The following is a 22,560-nucleotide window of genomic DNA, read 5'->3' as shown; positions in this document are numbered from 1 at the left end:
AAATTTTTTCCCTTCAAGTATTTATCCCATTCCCTTTTGAAAGTTATTATTGAATCTGTTTCTACCACTCTTTCAGGCAGTGCATGCTAGATCATAACTCACTGCGTAAAAAAATGTTTCCTCATGTTGCCTCTGGCTCCTTTGCCAGTCACCTTAAATCTGTGTCCTCTGGTTAACGACCATTCTGCGACTGGAAACAGTTTCTCCTTATTACTCTATCAAAACCCTTCATGATTTTGAACACCTCTATCAAATCTCCTCTTAACCTTCTCTACTCTAAGAACAACAACCACAGCATCTCCAGTCTGTCCACATAACTGAAGTCCTTCATCCCTGGTACCATTCTGGTAAATTGCTTCCGCACCCCCTCTAAGGCTTTGACATCCTTCCTAAAGTGTGATGCCTAGAATTGAACACAGTAATCCAGCTGAGGCCTAACCAGTGTTTTATAAAGGTTTAGCATAACTTCTTGAAAGATGTGGTGTTGAGTCGAGAAATGCAAGACTTTTTTAATGTACTAACAAAATGGTCATGGTTATCCTTCCTGTTTCTTCCAACTTTCTTTAAAAATATTCCAGACAGCTTTATATTCCGCTATCCCAATGATGACACTGTTTTTGTACAGAATTTAGTGCAAGGAAAATGTACTGCACAACAGCATAGTCTTCATCCCTGGGGGCCCAGTTGTCTGATAACAAGTTACGGTGCATATCAATTTTGTAACTTGAAGTCTACTTGCTAGGAGAATGATGTAATCTCAATAGAGTATGCAAAGTGTCTTGTCAAGTGGCAGCTTTCACTCTTGTCCATGAACGTGAACATTTTAATGAGCTCCCAGTCTTTCATGTTTATAGGTTTCATTGTTTTGAAAAAAATGGTTTTGAGTTTAAGCATTTAAAAAAACAGTAAGAGGACCAATGGTTTTGCATTGCCATACTGTTCTAAGAATGTATGCATCCTTTTCTTAGTCACGATCAACCATCTTTTTTTCTAGTTACCTGCTTGTATTTGCTTACGTCATAGTGATCTATAAACAATATGAGGATCCCCTTGATTTGTTGAAAGTTGAGCACCTCTGCAGTTTATGTAAGTAATTGGTAATAGGTTCAAGGCACTGTGCTACCCAAGTAGAGTGGTCTTGATATTGTAGGCCACATTATCTGTACAAGTATAGAATATTGTATGGAAGCTGTTCAGTATAATTATTTTCACTTGTCAGTGGAATAAACAGCAGTCAATTTTCTAATTTTGAAATAAGCTTGCATAAAAATTACAACATGGAAACAGGCTGTTGGGCCCAACCTGTCTGTGTTGGTGCTTATTCTCCACAGTAGTCGTGATCCCATGTGCCTACTCTGTTCCCATATCCTATTATTCCCCGTTTCCATCAACCACCTATCTAACCTATTAAATGCTGACATGGTCCCTGTTTCAATCATTAACTCTGGTAGTGCATTCCACAGCCTTCTTTGTAAAAGTAAAGTTTCTTCTGCTCTCTGACCAGTCTCTGTAACCGTTTAATCTTATTTTAAAATTTCCGTGTACTATGCCCCATAACCGCTGGAATTTTCTGTTTCTATCTACTGTCTCCCATCCCTTTTTGTAATTTTAAACATCTCTATCAAATCACCCCATAACCTCCTCTGTTCTAACAAAAAAGCACCAATTTTTAGTAGGGTAGTTTTTGATCCAGCCCATGTTTTATTTTGTGTCTCAGAGCCAAGAATTAAAGTATACTACAAAGCATACAGTAGTGTTTTGGCTGCGCACTAACAGGACACTTACTAATACTGAAAGCTACTCTGCGAGGATGCTCGACTGTGGTGCTGTGTCAACTATGTAAGACCAGCATGCTTTCTGTTACCAATGCTGGAGAAAGCTCAGGCACTATTAAAATGGGTTCCTGTTATTATAGGGGGCATCTGCTGTAGTTAAGTATAAGTGGATAACTTTTTTTAAAATAGTTCAAACTGCCAGTGGCCCACGAGAAATTAGTTCTACTCAGGTTATTATCTTACATACTCTGAATGAATATTGTACCTCACGTCTGTGAGAAGAATAATCATGATGGTAATTATTTGGAAGCTGTATTGTAGATTTTTATTACACTGCATATAAAAGTTTGATTCAATGTCTGTTTCTTCCACAAGATGTTGCAGAACATCTGCGACTAGAAATTCCAATTGCGAAGTTTACATATAAACGCTTAATGCACTTGTACTACATTTCTGTGTGTGCTATTTTTACCCAGGTGCAAACCCATTTAATTCAAACAGGTGTAACAATAACACATTAAGGAATAAGTAATTGTGTTAATCATTCGTATGTGGATTTTGATCGGGATTTCTACCTTCCATTATGGCAGGATTGTAGCCATGTGCCAGTTTAGTACTTGTATAGCATTGGCAGTGGCCACTGGATAGGGTAACTGCTTGGTTTCTAGGGCATACAGCTATAGCATTGCTTGTGTAGTATCTTGATGTATCACCTTCATTATTTTTGAGCTACCAAACTATCAAAACTAGACCAACTTTGTTTATTAAATTATTGACTTAGAATTCCCTTTCTGAATGTGGTCCACTGATCTATACTGTTAGCTGTAGGTGTAAAATACACTCTTCCCCTGCCTCCCAAAAATAGTATAGAGTAGTTACATTATTAAAAAGTGCCAAAACCTGACAGTTGAAGAAGCTGATACTAGTGCCCTAGAACAGGAGCATGGGCAGAAGATGTATACTGTACTAATGAGGAGTTGTTGAGTGGTTACGTGAAGATTACAAAGATAAATACAAATAAGGAAAGTCATATGACCCATTTGGCTCATCATTTCACAGAATCCTATGATTCTGCCTCTGGGGGTGGTTCCAGATTTAGTTTTAGGGAATGAAACTGGGCAAGTGGAAGGAGTATCAGTGGGAGACCATTTTGGTGGTAGTGATCATAATTCAGTTAGATTTAACATAGTTATGGAAAAGGACAAAGATAGAACAGGAGTAAAAATTCTCAATTGGGGAAAGGCAAATTTTATTAAGCTGAGAAGTGATTTAGAAAAAGTGGACTGGAACAGCTACTTGAAGGTAAATCAGTGTCGGAGCAGTGGGAGGCACTCAAGGGGGAGATAGTGAGGGTTCAGAGCAAATATGTTCTCACAAAGAAAAAGGGTGGGTCTGCCAAATCATATAGGGTAGGATAAGGCAAAAAAGGGAAGCTCATGTCAGATACCGAGAGCTCAACACTACAGAAAGCCTAGAGGAGTATAAAAAGTGCAGGAGTGAAATTAAAAGGAAATTAGGAAAGCAAAGAGAGGGCATGAAAAAATACTGGCAAGTAAAATCAAGGAAAACCCAAAAATGTTTTATAAATACATAAAGAGCAAGAGGGTAACTAAGGAAAGAGTAGGGCCTATTAGAGACCAAAAAGGTAACTAACCTATGTGTAGAGGCAGAAGATGTGGTTATGGTTCTTAATGAATACTTTGCATCTGTCTTCACAAAAGAGAGGGACGATGCAGACATTGTAGTTAAAGAGGAGGAGTATGAAATATTGGATGGGATAAATATAGTGAAGGAGGAAGTATTAAGGGGTTTAGCACCTTTGAAAGTAGATAAATCGCCAGGCCCAGGCTGCTAAGAGAAGCAAGGGAGGATAGAGCAGAGGCTCTAACCATCATTTTCCAATGCTCCCTGGCTACAGGTATGGTGCTGGAAGATTGGAGGACTACTAATGTTGTACCGTTCCTTAAAAAAAAAGAAAGGAATAGACCGAGTAATTATAGGCCAGTCAGTCCAACCACAGTGGTGGGCAAATTATTGGAAACAATTCTGAGGGACAGTATTAATCGTCATCTAGAAAGGCATGAATTAATCAAGGATAGTCAGCATGGATTTGTTAAGGGAAAGTCGTGCCTGACTAACTTGATTGAATTTTTGAGGTGATAACAAGGAGGATCGATGATGGTATGCATTTGATGTAGTCTACGTGGATTTTAGCAAGGTTTTTGACAAGGTCCCACATGGCAAACTGGTCTAAAAGTAAAAGCCCATGGGATCCAAGAAAAAGTGGCAAATTGGATTCAAAATTGGCTCAGTGGCAGGTAGCAAATGGTAATGATCAGGTGTTTTTGTGACTGGAAGGCTGTTTCCAGTGGGGTTTTGCAGGGCTCAGTACTAGGTCCCTTGCTTTTTATGGTGTATATATTAATGATTTAGACTTAGACCATAAGAGATAGGAGCAGGAGTAGGCCATTCAGCCCCATGAGCCTGTTCTGCCATTTAATGAGATCATGGCTGATCTGATTCTTACCTCGACTCCACTTTCCCGCCTTTTCCCCATATCCTTTGACTCCCTTGCTGATCAAAAATTTGTCTAACTCAGCCCTGAATGTATGCAATGACTCAGCCTCCACAGCTTTTTGGGGTAACGAGTTCCAAAGATTCACGACCACCTGGGAGAAGAAATTCCTCCTAATTTCCGTCTTAAACTGGCGACCCCTTATTCTGAGACCATGCCCCCTTGTTTTAGATTCCCCCATGAGGGATCACATCCTCTCAGCATCTACCCTATCGAGTCCCCTCAGAATCTTGTATGTTTCAAGAGTGAGTGTGGACCTAACCTGTTCAATCTTTCCTCAAGATAATCCTTCGATACCCGGAATCAACCTAGTGAACCTTCTCTGAACTGCCTCCAATGCAAGTATGTCCTTCCTTAAATAGGGGCACCAGAACTGTACGCAGTACTCCAGGTGTGGTCTCACCAGCACTCTGTTATAGTTGTAGCATGACTTCGCTGCTTTTATACTCCATCCCCCTAGAATGTAGGGGGCATGATTAAGAAGTTTGCAGATGACACAAAAATTGGCCGTGTGGTTGATAGTGAGGAGGAAAGCTGTAGACTGCAGCAAGATATTAATGAGCTGGTCAGGTGAGTAGAAAAGTGGCAAATGGAATTCAATCCAGAGAAGTGTGAGGTAATTCATTTGGGAAGGTTAAACAAGGCAAGGAGTACACAATAAATGGGAGCATTCTGAGAAGTGTAGTGGAACAGAGGGACCTTGGAGTACATGTCCACAGATCCCTAAAGGTAGCAGGACAGGTAGAGAAGGTGATTAAGAAGTCATATGGGATGCTTTTACTTTATTAGCCGAGGCATGGAATATAAGAGCAGGGAGGTTATGCTAGAATTGAATAAAACGCTAGTTAGGCCACAGCTTGAGTATTGCGTACAGTTCCGGTCACCACATTACAGGAAAGATGTGTTGCACTAGAGGGTACAGAGGAGATTTACGAGGATGTTGCTAGAACTGGAGAATTTTAGCTATTGGATAGGTGGGGTTGTTTTCTTTGGAACAAAGGAGGTTGAGGAGAGATTTAATTGAGGTATATAAAATTATGGCGGGACTAGATAGAGTGGATAGGAAGGACCTATTTCCCTTAGCAGAGAGGTCAATAACTAGGGGGCATAGATTTAAAGTAACTGGTAGAAGGACTAGAGGGGAGCTGAGGAGAAATTATTTTCAACCAGAGGATGGTAGGGGTCTGGAACTCACTGCCTGAAAGGGTGGTAGAGACAGAAACCCTCATCACATTTGAAAAATACTTGGATGTGCACTTGAAGTGTCATAACCTGCAAGGCTACAGACCAAGTGCTGGAAAGTGGGATTAGGCATGATGGCTCTTTTTCGGCCAGCACAGACATGATGGACTGAATGGTCTCCTTCTGTGCTGTTATTTTCTATGATTCCATGAAATGTGGAATACTCTTTCCCCCAGAAGACTGTGGATGCTGGGTCAATTGAAATTTTCAAGACTGAGTTCGGTAGATTTTTATTAGGCGAGGGTGTCGAGGGCTATGGATCAAAGGCGGGTAAATGGAGTTGAAGCACAAATCAGCCATGATCTAATTGAATGGCGGAACAAGCTCGTGAGGCTGAATGGGCTACTCGTGTTCCTAAATGAAGAAAGATTTACAGAAAGTGTTGGAAACAACACATCAGGTCAGTCAGCATCTATGCAGAAATCAGACAAGTTAATATTTCTGAAACCCTTCTTCAGAACTGTAAGATTTTATAATTAAAGCTGGGTCTTGGAGGCCACAGCTGAAATATGAACTGGTTTATTCCCTCCAGATACTGCCTGACATGTGTGCTTCCAGCATCTGCAGAATTTTGCTTGTTACTTTGAAGAACGATTTACATTGTGAAGCTGACCACAGATAACGTTGACAAAGCCTTGAATTTCAGCTGGTGGCTTGGGTATAAAATAACAATACTAAATCTGAAATGTTGGTATTTGATTCAAAATGTTTTGCAGGGGAGCAGACAGGTGGTTTGGTAATGCACTGTACTGTTTGCCTGCAGTGGTGTAATGTACTAGCTCTAGTCATGTATGGTAGTTACAAGCGATTCATCAAATGAATTTTTTTTTAAGTATCTCATCTCATCTCATCAGACACTGGAGTTGTATGCACAATGGATGATCTAGGAACTGGGTACTTATGCTGATTTATTCCAGCAGTTTTAGAAATGTGCTTTTATTCATTTGATGTCCTGTTAAAAGACCTTTTTGATTCCTTTAGTCATGGTGATGCTTGTTGCATAATTGTGGGCTGCATATAGTGACACTACTATTCTTGGCCAGAATGGAGATGATTGGGTAATTCCCCCGTCAATCACGCCTGGAGACCGCACTTTGTAAGTGAATAGGATTGATTTTACGCACATAATTTGTAATACGTAACTATCGTCTACTGCATTTTGCTGGAGAAATCACCCTGCTTTTATTGGGAGAAGTTGCTGCAGTTTCGGTCATGAGTTCTGTTCGAGACTGTGTGTAACGAGACTGTGTGTAACGAGACTGTGTGTAACGAGACTGTGTGTAACGAGACTGTGTGTAACGAGACTGTGTGTAACGAGACTGTGTGTAACGAGACTGTGTGTAACGAGACTGTGTGTAACGAGACTGTGTGTAACGAGACTGTGTGTAACGAGACTGTGTGTAACGAGACTGTGTGTAACGAGACTGTGTGTAACGAGACTGTGTGTAACGAGACTGTGTGTAACGAGACTGTGTGTAACGAGACTGTGTGTAACGAGACTGTGTGTAACGAGACTGTGTGTAACGAGACTGTGTGTAACGAGACTGTGTGTAACGAGACTGTGTGTAACGAGACTGTGTGTAACGAGACTGTGTGTAACGAGACTGTGTGTAACGAGACTGTGTGTAACGAGACTGTGTGTAACGAGACTGTGTGTAACGAGACTGTGTGTAACGAGACTGTGTGTAACGAGACTGTGTGTAACGAGACTGTGTGTAACGAGACTGTGTGTAACGAGACTGTGTGTAACGAGACTGTGTGTAACGAGACTGTGTGTAACGAGACTGTGTGTAACGAGACTGTCCCCGCTCATTGGCTGGCACTCTGGTGTCAATAGACACTCTGATAATTCATAGAATGATACAGCACAGAAGGATGCCATTTGGCCCATTGTACCTGTGCTGGAATTGTGAGGATGTATTTAAAGGATTTCAATTAACACCTGACAAACTGGAAACAAGAAGATAGAACGCTGGAGATACTCAGCTGGTCAGGCAGCATCTGTTGAGAACTTTCTTGATCAGTGTGTTTCGAGCCCAACGTGGAAAGAAGCAGTACTGGATCTAGTTCTGGGGAATGAAATGGGGCAAGTGGAGCATGTTTCAGTGGGGGAATATTTGGGAACAGTGATCACAATATCATTAGGTTTAGAAAAGTTATGGAAAAGGACAAGGATAAAAAATACTTAACTGAAGGAGGGCTAATTTCAGTGAGTTAAAAAGGGATCTTGCCCAGGTGGATTGCATTCAAAAATTGGTAGGCAAAGCAGTAACTGAACAAAGGGAGGCCTTCATGGAAGAGGTGGTTTGGATACAGAGTAGACACATTCCCATGAGGGTGAAAGAAGGACATTCAGCTAGAACTCCCTGGATGACTAAAGATATAGAGATTAAAATGAAACAGAAAAAGGAGTCTTATAACAAGTGTAAGGTTCATAATATAGTAGAGAACCAGGCTAAATACAGAAAGTACAGAGGAAATCTAAACAAGGGAGTAAGAGGGGCAAAGAGAGAGTATGAGAATAGATTAGCAGCTAACATAAAAGGGAACCCGGAAGTCTTTTATAAACATATAAATAGTAAAAGGGTAGAGAAATGAAGGGTGGGGCCGATTAGGGACAAAAAAGATCTTGTGGAGGCAGAGAGTATGACAGATACTAAATGAATACGTCGCATCTGTCTTCACTAAAGAGGATGCTGCCATTGTAACAGTAAAAGAGGAGGTAGGAGCGATATTGGATAGGATAAAAATAGATAAAGAGGAGGTACTTAAAAGATTGGCAGTACTCAAAGTAGAAAAGTCACTATGTCCAGATGGGGTGCATCCTAGGTTACTGAGGGAGGTAAGGGTAGAAATTGCAGAGGCTCTGGCCACAATCTTCCAATCCTCTTTAGATATGGAGACAGTGCTAGAGGACTGGAGAATTGCAAATATTACATCCCTGTTTAAAAAAGGGGAGAGGGATAAATCCTGCATTTATAGGCCAGTCAGCCTAACGTGGTGGGGAAACTTTGAGACAGTAATCCAGAACAAAATTAATTGGCACTTGGAAAATTATGGGCTAATAAAGGAATGTTAGCACGCAATTGTTAAAGGAAAATCATGTTGGACTAACTTGATTGAGTTCTTTGACGAAGTAACGGAGATGGTTGATGTGTATATGGACTTTCAAAAGGCATTTGATAAAGTACCACATAATAGACATGTAAGCAAAATTAAAGCCCATTGGATTAAAGGGACAGTGGCAGCGTGGATACAAAATTGGCTAATGGACAGAAAGCAAAGTAGTGGTGTACAGTTGTTTTTCACACTGGATGGAAGTATACAGTGCTGTTCCCCAGGGCTCGGTATTAGGACCATTGCTCTTTTTGATATATATTAATGACCTGGACTTAGATATACAGGAATAATTTCAAAGTTTGCAGAGGGCACAAAACTCAGGAATGTAATTAACAATGAATAGTAACAGACATCAGGAGGACATGAAATCAAAAGAGGATGCTGGAAATCTGAAATAAAAACAGAAACATCTTCCAATTCTGACGAAAGGTCTTCGACCTGAAACTCTGTTTCTTTCTCCACAGATGCTGCCTGACTTGCTGAGCTTCCCCAACATTTTCTGTTTTTATTTCAGGAGGATACAGACAGACTGGTGAAATGGGCAGACACATGGCAGATGAAATTTAATGCAGAGAAATGTGAAGTGATATATTTTGGTAGGAAGAATGAGGAGAGGCAATATAAACTAAATGGTACAATTTTAAAGGAGGTGCAGGAACAGGGAGAAACCTGGAAGTGTATGTATACAAATCTTTGAAGATGGCAGGACAAGCTGAGAAGGCTGTGTTTTTTTAAAAAGCATATGGGAGCCTGGGCTTTATTAATAGAGGCATAGAGTACAAAAGCTAGGAAGTTATGCTAAACCTTTATAAAACACTGTTTAGGCCTCAGCTGGAGTATTGTGTTCAATTCTGGTCACCACGCTTTAGGAAGGATGTCAAGGCATTAGAGAGGGTGTAGAATAGATTTACTAGAATGATACCAAGATTGAGGGACTTCAGTTATGTGGAGAGACTGGAGAAGCTGGGGTTGTTCTCCTTAGAACAGAGAAGGTTAAGAGGAGATTTGATAGGGGTGTCCAAAATCATGAATGGTTTTAATAGAGTAAATAAGGAGAAACTGTTTCCAGTGACAGAAGGGTCGGTAACCAGAGGACACAGATTGAAGGTGATTGGCAAAAGAACCAGAGGTGACATGAGGAAACACTTTTTTATGCAGCAAGTTGCACTGCCTGAAAGGGTGGTGGAAACGGATTCAATAGTGACTTTCAAAACGGAATTGGATAAATACATGAAGGGAAAATATTTACCGGGTTATGGGGAAAGAGCAGGGGAATGGGACTAATTGAATAGCTCTTTCAAAGAGCCGCACAGGCACAATGGGCCGAATGGACTCCTTCCATGCCGTAACATACAATGACACTATAAACGCACATCAGCAGACGTTTCGGGTGTTGAACCTTTCCTCTGCGCTGAAAGATGTTGTGGATAAACGGAAGGAACAGAAGAAGGGAAGGGAGGGGGAGATAAAGAAACATGAGCACACATGAAAATAAATAGAATGAGCTGTAAAGTGCAGTTGGAGAATGGTCATTCTATATCTTATTTGTATAGTTAGTAAGAATTGAGGGGCACTGTGTAAATGATTGTCGTCGTCATTACCACCTGAATCTTGTTCCCAGGAATCTAATATTCACAAAGTGTGAGCTTGTTTTGTCCGCAGAGTTGTAAAATTTTAGTTAATCCTGGGTTTTGCTTTTATTTGTGCGACAAATTAGAAATAAGAGGGATAGTCCTAGAACTTGTTTCAATTATTGAATTAGCATTTTAATGTGTACAGTGTCACAGGAATGTTTATCCATTCTACTAATCTAAACAAATTATTGAATGGAAAGGAAAACAAGAACGTGCATTGATAGCACCTTTCACAACCTCAGGACGTTAGTCAATGAATTATTTTTGAAGTGTATTCACTGTTGTAGGGAACAAAACTGGATTTACGTAGACCCTTATCACATTTTTCAGGAGGTGCGTCACATCCAGTGAATTATTTTTTGTTTTTGTTATGTGAGGTAAATGGAATACTGTACTGGTAGAGCTGAGATTTTGCTAATCTGATCTGTTAAAGCATGAAATGCTGTACAAAAACAGGTTTTTTCACACATTACAGTACAACGTGCTCCACAGGAAAAGGTTTAGGCAGAGTTCTCACTCGCAGTTCCAAAACTCAGTGTTTAAGGTTTTTTTAACAACAGCAGAGAGAGAAAATGGGGAAAAATTAACTAGAGATCTATAGTCCAGGCAAGCGAGCAGTGCAAAGATTTATTCTGTGAAGATTGCTACAAGAGTTCTGGCGTGATTGTTGTCTGTCATGTGGAAGAATATCAGTGTTTCTTTAAATATATATTTTTGCAGAATATAACATTACTTGTAGCAGCACTGCTCTCTCAATAGAATACATTGATTTGCAATTGTACTGTAAGCATTTCTTAATGAAAACATCAAAGTAATGATACTTGAGACATTTTGTACTAATTTCATTAGGGTCAATGTTGTTCCAGCATGCTTGTACGCTTGTTCTAATTAATAATCCTTGCTTGAGTAAATAGTAGGTTGAGTTAACTGCTTTCTGTCACAGATGTAAAATGCATGTCTTTTGATAGCTGCAAAGGAATTCAGTATTTGGCAAATTCAGTATTTGGCAGGTTGTAATTGTAGTAATGAAATTCACACGAGGCCCTGTCCAATCTTGTGTTGCAATGCAACATTTTTACCAAGTTAAAGTGATCAAATGAAATAGTCTGAGAAGTTAGTGCATTGCATCACATAACATACATTTAGCCATTGCTAAGGAGAAAGTAACACTCAGAATCATGGTGTTCAAATTGGGTGGGGGGGGGGGAAAGAGGGAAGAGGGAAAGGCAGGAGAGATAGCATTTGAAACTGGCAATGAAAGTCTGGATTTTTTCCTCCCCCCTATTAGAATAGTAATAGGTTAGTGGCATTTGATCTAGCAGACATTGAACAGTTAATGCACTAACTTTTGATTACAGCAAACGTGCCACTGAAGATATTAGTCGGTCACAGAAGCTGGAACAGGTATGCCTTAAAGTATTCACATTACTTGAATGGGACGAGCCCCAGTTTTTCTCAGTATTCAGCTTTCCTACAATCATATTCTGACCTCGCTGGATTCAACTGTATGTGAGAATTGACAAAATTACTTTGAATGGCCTGTACGAAACAAGTCATGTGCACTTTGTGCCCTAGAAATGTGTACAGACACAGGTTCTGCTTTTTGTTTTGTTTTTCATGAGATAAGAGCAGTAATGCAGCATTTCTGTAGATCTCGGTCCTGTACATTGAATCACCTCTAGATGGTGTAGTTCCATTGACTGTGTCCTTGTACAGTTTGTCTGTCCTTGAAGCCAAATCTTCAGACAAGCAGCCTTCCATCTTTGATCATCCTGGTTCTTTGCTAATTTTTCGGACAGTCCATACACCCTGGTGTATATGCTGGTACTGTTTCACACTCGCATGTTATTTATTTGCCTCTTAATACCTACTCCGAAGTTTATCATCAGATTGGGGGGGGGAGGGGGGGTATTCTTTGATGTAACTGTTACTTGTTGTCTGAGGTGGTTTAACCATATTCTGAACAGTGAGCCTGGCTTTGGCCACATTTTCAATGTATATTTTCTCTAACTGTCCAAGATTCTTGCCTGAATAGGGGATGGTTTTCATTGTGAAGCATGAGTGAGTAACAGGAGCTGAGAGAGAGTTGAGGCCTACTCGAGTTGTATGTAGGCCAGAAGTCAAATGCTGGCAGTGAAATTTGCATTTTACATGAATGAGATCCATTACATAGCAGAATCTAGATTGCTGGTTACATAGTTAATATGAACTAAAATTAGTGCACATAATTCATACTGATTGGGAAAATGTGATAAATTAGCTATGATTAGCTAGGAGTTACAGTATTGTGAAAGAAAATGGTACTAAAGATTACAAAAAATATTATTTGACAACTGAAAATATCCATTTTAATAAAAGATTGGTAGAATCTAACAACATTTGTTGCATTGAAATCAATTCACATGTATTTTAATGTTTCATTTCTCTTCCTTGTCTCCATACAGTGTAGGTAATCTTATTCTGGCCTCTTCTCTCTAAGTAGGTACTGAGATGCACCTGAGTGATCTAGACCAATGTTTCAAATCCCTGCAAATATTGACGCACCCACAAGGACCTCTGTCCTAAATTTCAAAAGACAATGTCAGCTACCAAAAGCAAAGCAGTGCTATTGTAATAAACACATTTTGTTTGTATATACAGCAACAGAAATAACATGCTAGTATTTCAACAAATACAGAAATTTAACCCTAGAAAACCCCTTCCCTCGCATGCTCTGTTGCATCCGGAGACCCCAGTTTGAAAACCTATGATCTAGGTTGGTTCACCATCATACTTTCCTGACCTTCCCTCCCAATGAAGCAGTACTTGTACTTGGTATGTCCTATTAACAGCTAGTGGGTGTAGTTGAGTCCTTCCATTGGTCTGCTATTCTTCTGTGTCAGCTGTGGCTCAGTGGTAGCACTCTGAGTCAGAAGATTGAGCACATAATCCAGGCTGGCACTTCAGTGCACTACTGAGGGAGCGCTGCACTGTTGGAGGTGCCGTCCTTTGGATGAGACGTTAAACCGAGGCCCCGTCTGCCCCCTCAAGTAGATGTAAAAGATCCAATCGCACTACTTCGAAGAAGAGCAGGAGAATTTTCCCTGGTGTCCTGGTCAATATTTATCCCTCAATCAGTATCAGTAAAACAGATTATCGGGTCATTTATCTCATTGCTGTTTGTGGGACCTTGCTGTGTGCAAATTGGTTGTTGCATTTCCTACATTACAACAGTGTCTACGCTTCAAAAGTACTTCATTGGCTGTAAAGCACTTTGGGACATCCTGGGGTCGTGAAAGGCACTAGATAAATGAAAGTCTTTCTTATTGCACTACTACTGTTGGCCAAGGTCAATGATGCTGTTTGTCTTCTTCTAATGTCTAAGTCACTCCTGTTTTTTTCCATGGTCCTTTGCAGCTTGCAAAGATATTACACGTGGGCTCAAACAATAGTAGACCTCCCTATAATATCTAACTAAAGATGCTATTTGTTCGACGTGTGAGTGTCTCTATCAATTGCCTTTATCCGAATACAAAATCCAGATATGATATGTACTGGGAGAAGGAGAGATCTGTAGCTTTCTTTTTTTAATGTCCTTTTAAATGCAAGTTAAATAGAATTTAGACTTGCACTTGAATCTTAACACGTTGCAGGTTTCTTGGGTCGGCTTTAAAATGTGTGCTGACAAAATAAAAAATGGTGCTATGTTTAAAAGAAAATGATTGCCTGTGCATTACAGCACAAGAAGCTGTTGAGGCAAGGTTAATTGAAAATTTCAAAACTGAGATTGATAGATTTTTGTTAAGCAAGGGTATTAAGAATTACAGAATCAAGGCGGGTAGATGGAGTTAAGATACAGATCAGCCATGATCTAATTGAATGGCGAAACAGGCTTGAGGGACTAAATGGCCTACTCCTGGTCCTAGGTTCCCAACAAAGCTCAAGGGTTGCTGTTCTCTTGAGATTCCCATGATGAGGGAACTTGCTGCACTCTGTTGGGAAAAAAGGTATTAGGAAGAACACAGGCTGGTTAGAAACAACGATGGTACATTTTTTTAAAATGCTGGAAATTTGCATTATGTCTGTGGGGTTCTGATACCAAGAAAGCTCTTTCTTTTCAAAGATGCAATTTAACAATCTGTGTGCCTCAGTATTCTCTGATCAATTTCACAGCAAAACTCAAACTTGCATAGCTTAAAAATAAATAAAATGTTCACTTCCAGATTCATGTACCAATGGGTAAGACAATGTAACCCCATTTTAAGTCTGGTCAGAAGTACAGCTTTATATGTGCACACATTCCTCAGCTAAATGAAATTGTGGCTCCCTAACAGTTTGGGGTGTAAACAGACCACATGATCTAGTAATCAGTTATATAGTAATGGAGGATCCCAGATTTAGTTTCTGGTCTTTGCTGATCTTAGCTGCAGTAGCAGAAAGGGCATTACAAACTAGAGAAGTCCTCCAAACTATGCAAGGGAAAAATTGGGCAGGGCTCCATTTGCACCGTAGAAGTTTACAGCATAGAAGGAGGCCGTTCATCCATCATGTCTGTGCTGGCTCTTTGCTAGAGCAATCCAAAACTAATCCCACTGCCCCACTCTTCCTGGCGCATGTGCCGCTCAGTGCTAAACAATTTCCAGGTGAAACAGGTGTTAGGTCCCTCATTAACATATGCAAAGGATTAACGCTTGAACATCGCATCACCCAATATAGGGTCGGTCCTATTTCGGGCACCCTTGGGGCACAGGAGATGGGAAATTGATGCTTTTTGCCTCTGTTCTGCGCCTGTAAAACAGCAGAGTCCAATTTCTATGCCTAAGTATTTGAATCCCAAGATGCCTCTATTAATCCACACCCTTCACACGTCTTTTCATTAAGCGTATACAACCCCAACTTTGTTTCCTGCCAACCAACTCTATCCATGCTGTTACATTTCCTCTTATACAGTTACAGTGAGTGATCCTTACCCTGGATTTTTGTGACACCTCTTGTGAGACACCTTATCGAATGCCTTCTGAAAATCCATATACACATCAACTGTATTTCCATTCTCTACCAAATTGGTCATTTCAAAATTTCTTAACTATTAAATATGACTTGCCTTTAACAAATCTGTACTGCCTGTCCGTGATTAGCCCATGCATCACTAAATGCTTACTAATATGATCTTGAATTATGAACCTGTAACTAATTGGCACTAATTACTGGATTGAGTTGCTGGTGGACCTCCCTGAGGCTACCAAATTAATGCCAGTATGGACAGTGTGATGCTGTGTGCTCACACCAACTAGGAAGTTCCTTACAGTTGGCAGAGAGGAGACTTTCTTCCCATATTGTTTAGTTAGGGAATTAATACCATGTTTCAATAACCTTTTCAAATCTAGATGTGGAGTCTCAGTCGACAAGTGCAGCATGTATTGTGGTACCAAGTCATTCACAGTAGAATGGTCTTGGGCTTATTCCCTGGAGAGAAAAATAATTGCTGAATGCGGACTGATTCTCAGCATTGTTTAGTTTTCTTTTATTTCTCTCCCCTCCCCTCCAAGCCTGGTGACACTGGTACCCTGGGTGAAGTTGACTAACTGCCGAAACCAGGAGTTGAATGGAAGACTTTTCCTGCTCTGCATGGTCCAATACAGTACTATGTGGTACATTTTCCTGCTCTGCATGGTCCAATACAGTACTATGTGGTACATTTTCCTGCTCTGCATGGTCCAATACAGTACTATGTGGTACATTTATCAAATGAGCCATTGGGGGAGCTCTCTGTTACTCTACTTTGTGGTGCCCATAAGTACAGGTTAAAGATGGCTGCCTTGAAACTCACTGCCAATCATTGACCCTATGGTGTGGTGCCCTAAACAATGTGGGAAGCATAATGTAAAGCTATTTCTTTATATATGTTGAGCTCATTTAAGTTATTTTTTTTCCGAGGGTCAACGGCTACATTACAGGCAGCAGGAAATGCCAGAAGAGCTGCAACAGGGCAGCAGTTAGGTCTTTGCTGATTTCAGCAACACTGTGGATGCTACAATTGGCCTTGGTGCTCATGGGCAAGGGAGAGGAAAAATCAGCCAGTTATCCCTCTCCTGACTGGTATCCAGTGCACCCTCACTGTACATGTGATGTTGGGTAAAGATACCATCTGGCTTGCCTGAGATGCCCCAATAGCTACCTGACATTAAGAATGGCTACATGGGTGAGATGAGTTGCCAGCATCTGTAGGATACACCAACCTTCAGCACCTTCAAAGAGTAGAAAAGACTGATACTGGACTGTGAAGATGTGGTCAGCTGGTCTCTGGAAATTGTGCCAAAACTCAGAAAATGTTAAATTTGTACCACAATTTTATTTTCATTGAATTGTATTCCATATTACACTACCACTTGCCAAAAATTGGGTGCTTTAGATATAACTTCTGCATTTTTTTCCTCTCTTTCCCCCACCCCCCCACTTAGTGTGTTCCATGGGAACCAGTACCAGCAGGTTGTACAGTGCTCTGGCTCCAACTATAGCTGATAACGGTATACCACAGCCACAGGACTATGTCGTAGATACAGGCTTGGAACCAGTTGATCCAACAGACCCCAATGATCTCCTTAAAGAATGTCAGAAGGTTCTTGAAAACCGTCCACCCAGACTTCGGCGAGATTTTCTGTATCTAAGGAAAAGTAATTTTGTCAGTGACTGTCGTCCAATCAAGGTCCTGCAATGGAACATACTAGCACAAGGTCTGTCCTTTTGGTATTATACCATTTGCATTAGTGGTGAATTTAAATGAGAACTATGGTGACATTTTTAATATGAGAGAAATACTGTTAAATTCTAACTCTCCTCTCCTGAAGGTGCTGACGCTTATTGGAGTTCCGTTCCATAGGCAGTCTCTCGTCCAAATGGTTAATATTCATGTTCAAGCCCACGCAATGTTAGAAAGCTATCTGACTTCAGTGGGTATCACAGCCACATCTGATCCTGTTCTTGTCTGACATCCAAATGCATTTTCCAGCAGGGGGCACTGCATGGTGATCAAGAGTGTGAACCCTAATTAATTTTATTTTATATTTAACTTTGATTCCTCAACCCGAGGACGCAGAGGCAAATAGTAAAATCCCAACTCCACCCAGCTAACTCAGCATGGACCAGAAATCCAGCTAAAACCATTTCTCCCCCCACCCTGGCAAAATTTGATGCTGTAAGTACTGCTCAACCTCACATCTTGCCCAATGGGCCATTCTTCATGCCTGAGCCCAAAAATGGGCATCAGCAGGCTACTTGAACAGCAAGGCATCACTGCTGAGCCCAAACTGGTTTAATGCAACTTAATTGCCTCTTTTTCCACCTCCATCCTCCCCAATCACTATTCCATGAATAGTAAGTTGCAATGTCCACAAATAAAATTGTGGGGTATTGCAGCATGCTCACCATTTGTTTGAAATATCTGCTCTTGCTTTTGTTGGCTAACAATGTTTAGCCTCTTTTACTGTAACTTGTACCTTTTTCTAAATAAAAAAAGAACTCTTAACTGCAGTCCTCTGAATGAAGGTTATGATTCACAAGGCATGTGTAAAGGTTCTGTTACATTGATGTACTCATGACAGAGCACAGAACTCCAGCCACCAGTTGCACCCAACAATGTAAATGAGGCAAGCTCCCTGTGTCTGATTGCAACCAGTTCACATCTTTACCTGGAGCGCATGAATGGCCGTTAGTGGAAAGCATGCATCTCCTTGCTGTTGCCCCTCCAATGGGCCCATTACCATAGGCACGCTACTAAGTTTCAAAAGGAGAGCAGCGCTGTCGTAGATCCCTGCTTGACTCCCCAGTATCAATATAAAAGTACTAATAAGGTCCTATGGTATAATTTGTCCCATTCACATAGATAATAGATGAGGCTTGCACACCATCTTTGCTACCATCCGTAAAAGGTGCAATTCTTAAGTGAGTGTGACTGATGCAGATTTTCCACAGGTTGGTAGTTCAATGCAGTTTTTTTTTAAAGCTTGAGTCAGAACATTTAATAGGCTTTTCACTGTTCCAGTGAAATATCCTGGACTCCTGACAGGATCAACACACTGTGCTTTGAATATGTCCTACACACACTAATAAAGAATGCATGAAAGGATTCAGTTCAGTAGAAGACATAGTGCCTGAGCCAGAACATGGATAAAGTGCCCCTTTGGTTAAACAAACACACAATGTTTTTTCTTGATCATAGCAACAGTCAATTGAGATAGCTGCCCTTTTGCTGTGTCCCTGTTACTTTGTGGGTAGAACTTTGAGGCAGTAATGGGACATTTGTATGTATTTTACAACACCTGAGCTGAGCTTTGTCCCTAATGTAAATTGTATGTGTGTAATATTTTCAATCTTTCCTTCCTTCCTGTACTATCCCTGGAATTCATATAAAATGCAATTTGATTTTTATGTTTCATTGATGGAATTGGTACATTTTGATTTGAACTCTTCTTTCTAATTTTGACACAGCTCTTGGAGAATGGAAGGATAATTTTATCAAGTGTCCAAGGGAAGCTTTGAACTGGTCAGAGCGTAAATACCTTATCCTGGAGGAGATTCTGACCTACCGCCCAGATATCTTGTGTCTGCAAGAAGTGGACCATTACTTTGACACCTTCCAGCCAGTTCTCAGTGGGTTAGGCTATCATTCAACCTTCTTTCCTAAACCATCGTCTCCTTGCTTGGACGTAGAACATAACAATGGGCCAGATGGATGTGCTTTGTTTTTTCTACGGGAGAGGTTTGAATTGATTGACAGTGCCACAATTAGACTAGTTGCCAGGATGCTGCAGACCAATCAAGTGGCTATTGTCCAAACCCTCCGCTGTATTGAAACCAGCAGGGTGTTTTGTGTTGCTGTAACACACCTGAAGGCCTGTAGTGGGTGGGAGCGGTTTCGTTCATCACAAGGCTGTGATCTGCTTCAGAATCTAGAAAGCATCACTAATGGGGCTGGTATTCCCCTTATTGTGTGTGGTGACTTTAATGCAGAGCCCACTGAAGATGTTTACAAACAGTTTACTAAGTCCAGTCTAAATTTGAACAGTGCATATAAGCTACTGAGTGAAGATGGACAATCAGAACCTCCCTTCACGACATGGAAAATACGACCTTCTGGAGAGAGCTGCCATACATTGGATTACATTTGGTATTCTCAGCATGCATTTAGTGTGAATAGATTACTCACTTTGCCTACAGAGGAACAGATTGGCCCTAACCGCTTGCCATCGTTCCACTACCCTTCAGATCATTTGTCGCTTGTTTGTGAATTTAGCTTTCTAGATCAACTTGATGAATCTTGACTCATTTAAATTTGTTATTGAAAGTGATATTAAAAGTCAGTCAATACATTGGATTTAATTCCTGTGCGAGACCCCCCCTGCTTTCATGGCATTTTTTCCCCTAATCAGTTATTGAACCAATAAGGCCATCATATGAACATTGGAGACAGGTGTCCCCTCAGACCAGGATTGCTAAATGAAAATGATGCACACTGAATGCCCATGTCTCATATGCAATGAGTGTCTTTACAGGCATTTTAATCTGGGTTTGCAAAGATTTAAGTACAGTTTCTTCAAAGCATTGCACACTTCTTGGAAGGGGGTTGGTTGATTTGTCTCAAATTATGGATGTGGTATACCCATATCTATCCATAATGCTTAGTTTCTGTTTTGGTTTGTATTTCAGTTCAGTAATAGATGGCCAGTTTAGTTTGTTCTGATGTTATAGGCAAAGCTATTATGGCTTACCTGCATTTAACTCCTCCCCCACTGCCAGAAAACATTCTCCAATTATTTGTTAGGTTGAGTGTGAAAGCACAAATGCTCCCTGAACTACACTTATCCAAATTTAAACTGCAATTAATAGGATTGTTGGAAAACACAATTTTGAGCCTTGAAGTACTAACCATTGTACAATTTGTGTAACCTCTCAAAAAAAAACTAAATGTATTATGTGCAAGGATTTAAATTTGTTGTAAACTTTTTACTTAAATTTAAATTTTGTGCTCTTCAAGGTGAAGTGGGGTAGTGCTAGGGAATGGAATCTTGTCAGCTGTAGCACAGCCAGAGAGTAAAGCAGTCTACTCTGGCTGAAGACAACCACCTACTGAATCACTGATATTTTTTCCATTTCCCTGTGGTCTGGTTGCTGAATTAAGAACAGTTTTGTGCTGAGGCCGCCCAAATTCATTTTATCGGACCCTTGCAATCAGCAGAGACCTTCATTGTAGCAGGAAGGGCTGGATTTGCACCCACGTTCCAGAGATGAAAGGCCACTGTTTAACACAATTCCCCATGCCACTCTTTTTAATCCTACTTTCTTACTAGATTTTAAATGTAAGTCATCTGTTGTTAAACTGCAGTTATTAGTGTTAGAAAGTACAATTTTGACCCTTGAAGTACTAACCATTGTAACTTGTGCAGTTTGTGTATCTTATCTTTTTTAAGAAAAACTTAACCAAATGAGTATTTATAGTATTGATAATTACTTGGGCCCAAAATGTTACAAAAGCCTGGAAATTAGCAGAGGAATCATTTAAATTTGTCATCCCTTTGTCCTGTATTTTAAAATAAACAGGTCAGTGCCTGTGTTAAAATAGTGGGTGTAGGAATGTCATTCGTCTGCTACTATTGCCAACTGTACTATATGGTGGCACTGCACTGGAAATACTTGAAACATCTGAATTGGATATTGGAGAAACTTTTCAGATTTTGTTAATAAACCTAACTTTTGAAATCCAATAACATGAAATGATAACCACTATTGTAGTTTGAAAGGCTGAAGTTTTCACGAGGTACATTTTTCACATGTTCTAGGTGCAATAGAAGATAAAAGCTGGTGTCTTAAGTAAAGTGAAAACTTCAGTCCTAAAATTCATGAACATTTCTCAAGGGTCCCATAGAATATATCTGTGGGACCAAGAAATCTTCCAAACAATTTTTAATTGACTAACCAAAATTTTGCAAGCTGTGTTGTGAAAGAAAGATGTATATAATCATTAGCTGCATCCTACAGCCTGGTATTTAGTTTTGTCTTTAGCATAGTGTTCCAAGTTTTTATGCTCCAGTCCTCTGAATGGAATGCATAAATATTGCACCATTTTAGGAAGGATATTTGAATTGCAGTCCCATTTGAAAAACCAACTGCACTTGTAGATAACTTACAGCAATTACTAAAACAGCTTTCATAATTTATTTCTACAACTTAAAATGCAGGTATTTATTTTTGATTTACATAGTGTGTACCAAATGATTGTCTGCGCAGAGGAATATGTTAAGGATGGACATTCACTTGGTTTAGAAATACAATTTTTGGGCTTTCATTGCTTTAATTTCTGTTAATATACTGTATATTGAAACCAACTGCTTTTTCTATATTGTGTGGTATTGACCCATGTTCATTCAATAATAGGAACTGTACCCTTCCAGCTTTCTGAGCTGGTAACTTTGGTTAAAGGCTTGTAATTACATTGTTATAAAATAAATCAGAACTGCACTATTAATCTGAGTTCAATGTTTGCTTGTGACAATCTTTTATGCTTTTAGAAAACTAGTCATTTTAAAGGATAAATTTTAAGACTGCATCTTCTACTTGTTAGTGGAACATTACTGTCTGCCTATAGTATAGATAATAAACCCATTTGTATATACTTAATGCAACACAAAATACTAAGAATTCTATAGGTCCATTTAACTCTGGCAGCACTGGTTACAGTGGATGATTCTTTTGGGGGGGGGGGGGTGCAGGGGTCTCGGGGTCTCCTACAGGAGCCCTAGGGACTTTCAGGCCCATAGTATGTAGAACAGTACAAGTGAAGCTAATGTCTTTCACTATTTTCTTAACAGTGCTATACTACAATGGGATGGGAGGCTTGAGGGGGAAAATTACTTGTTAAGACTAATTTTTTCTTGGATCTTATCCAGCTGTGCAAGACAGGTACCAGAAGAACTTTCCTAGGTGTAGGAGTAATATTTAAATCCAGATTTAAGCTTGAAAGACAGTTAGTTTTGGCCAGGAGGGAAAGAAACTTAATGAGCAAAAGTCAGTCAAAGAAAATCTCATGGTTGTAGATTAAACACTGCTGCAAGGGAGAACTTAGGAATTTTTTTTTTAAAAAATCACTGGCCCTGAATTTCTCCAGGTGTTGTACCAATCTCCTGCTGTACCTTCAGCAGAACCCCCACAGTAATAGTGTAAACTGCTATTTTCATCCACT

The 22,560-nt window shown here is 40.1% G+C and overlaps 1 protein-coding gene across 4 annotated transcripts in view; it reads left to right on the top strand.

Moving 5' to 3' along the window:
- LOC137328054 (nocturnin-like) overlaps nucleotides 1-21,851 on the top strand; it is a 30,651-nt gene extending 8,800 nt beyond the window's left edge. For all 4 annotated transcript variants that reach the window (XM_067994170.1, XM_067994188.1, XM_067994178.1 and 1 more), the window contains exons 2-3: nucleotides 16,787-17,059; nucleotides 18,813-21,851. In XM_067994170.1, the coding sequence (XP_067850271.1) occupies nucleotides 16,787-17,059; nucleotides 18,813-19,645 (1,106 nt within the window). In that variant the 3' untranslated portion in view covers nucleotides 19,646-21,851. The remainder of the gene's footprint in view (nucleotides 1-16,786; nucleotides 17,060-18,812) is intronic.
- The last annotated feature ends 709 nt before the right edge of the window (nucleotides 21,852-22,560 follow it).

This window comes from Heptranchias perlo, chromosome 1, assembly GCF_035084215.1.
Source record: "Heptranchias perlo isolate sHepPer1 chromosome 1, sHepPer1.hap1, whole genome shotgun sequence".
NCBI lineage: Eukaryota > Metazoa > Chordata > Chondrichthyes > Hexanchiformes > Hexanchidae > Heptranchias > Heptranchias perlo.
The sequence above is the reverse complement of the archived record's forward strand: the minus strand, read 5'-3'. Positions and strand labels throughout refer to the sequence as shown.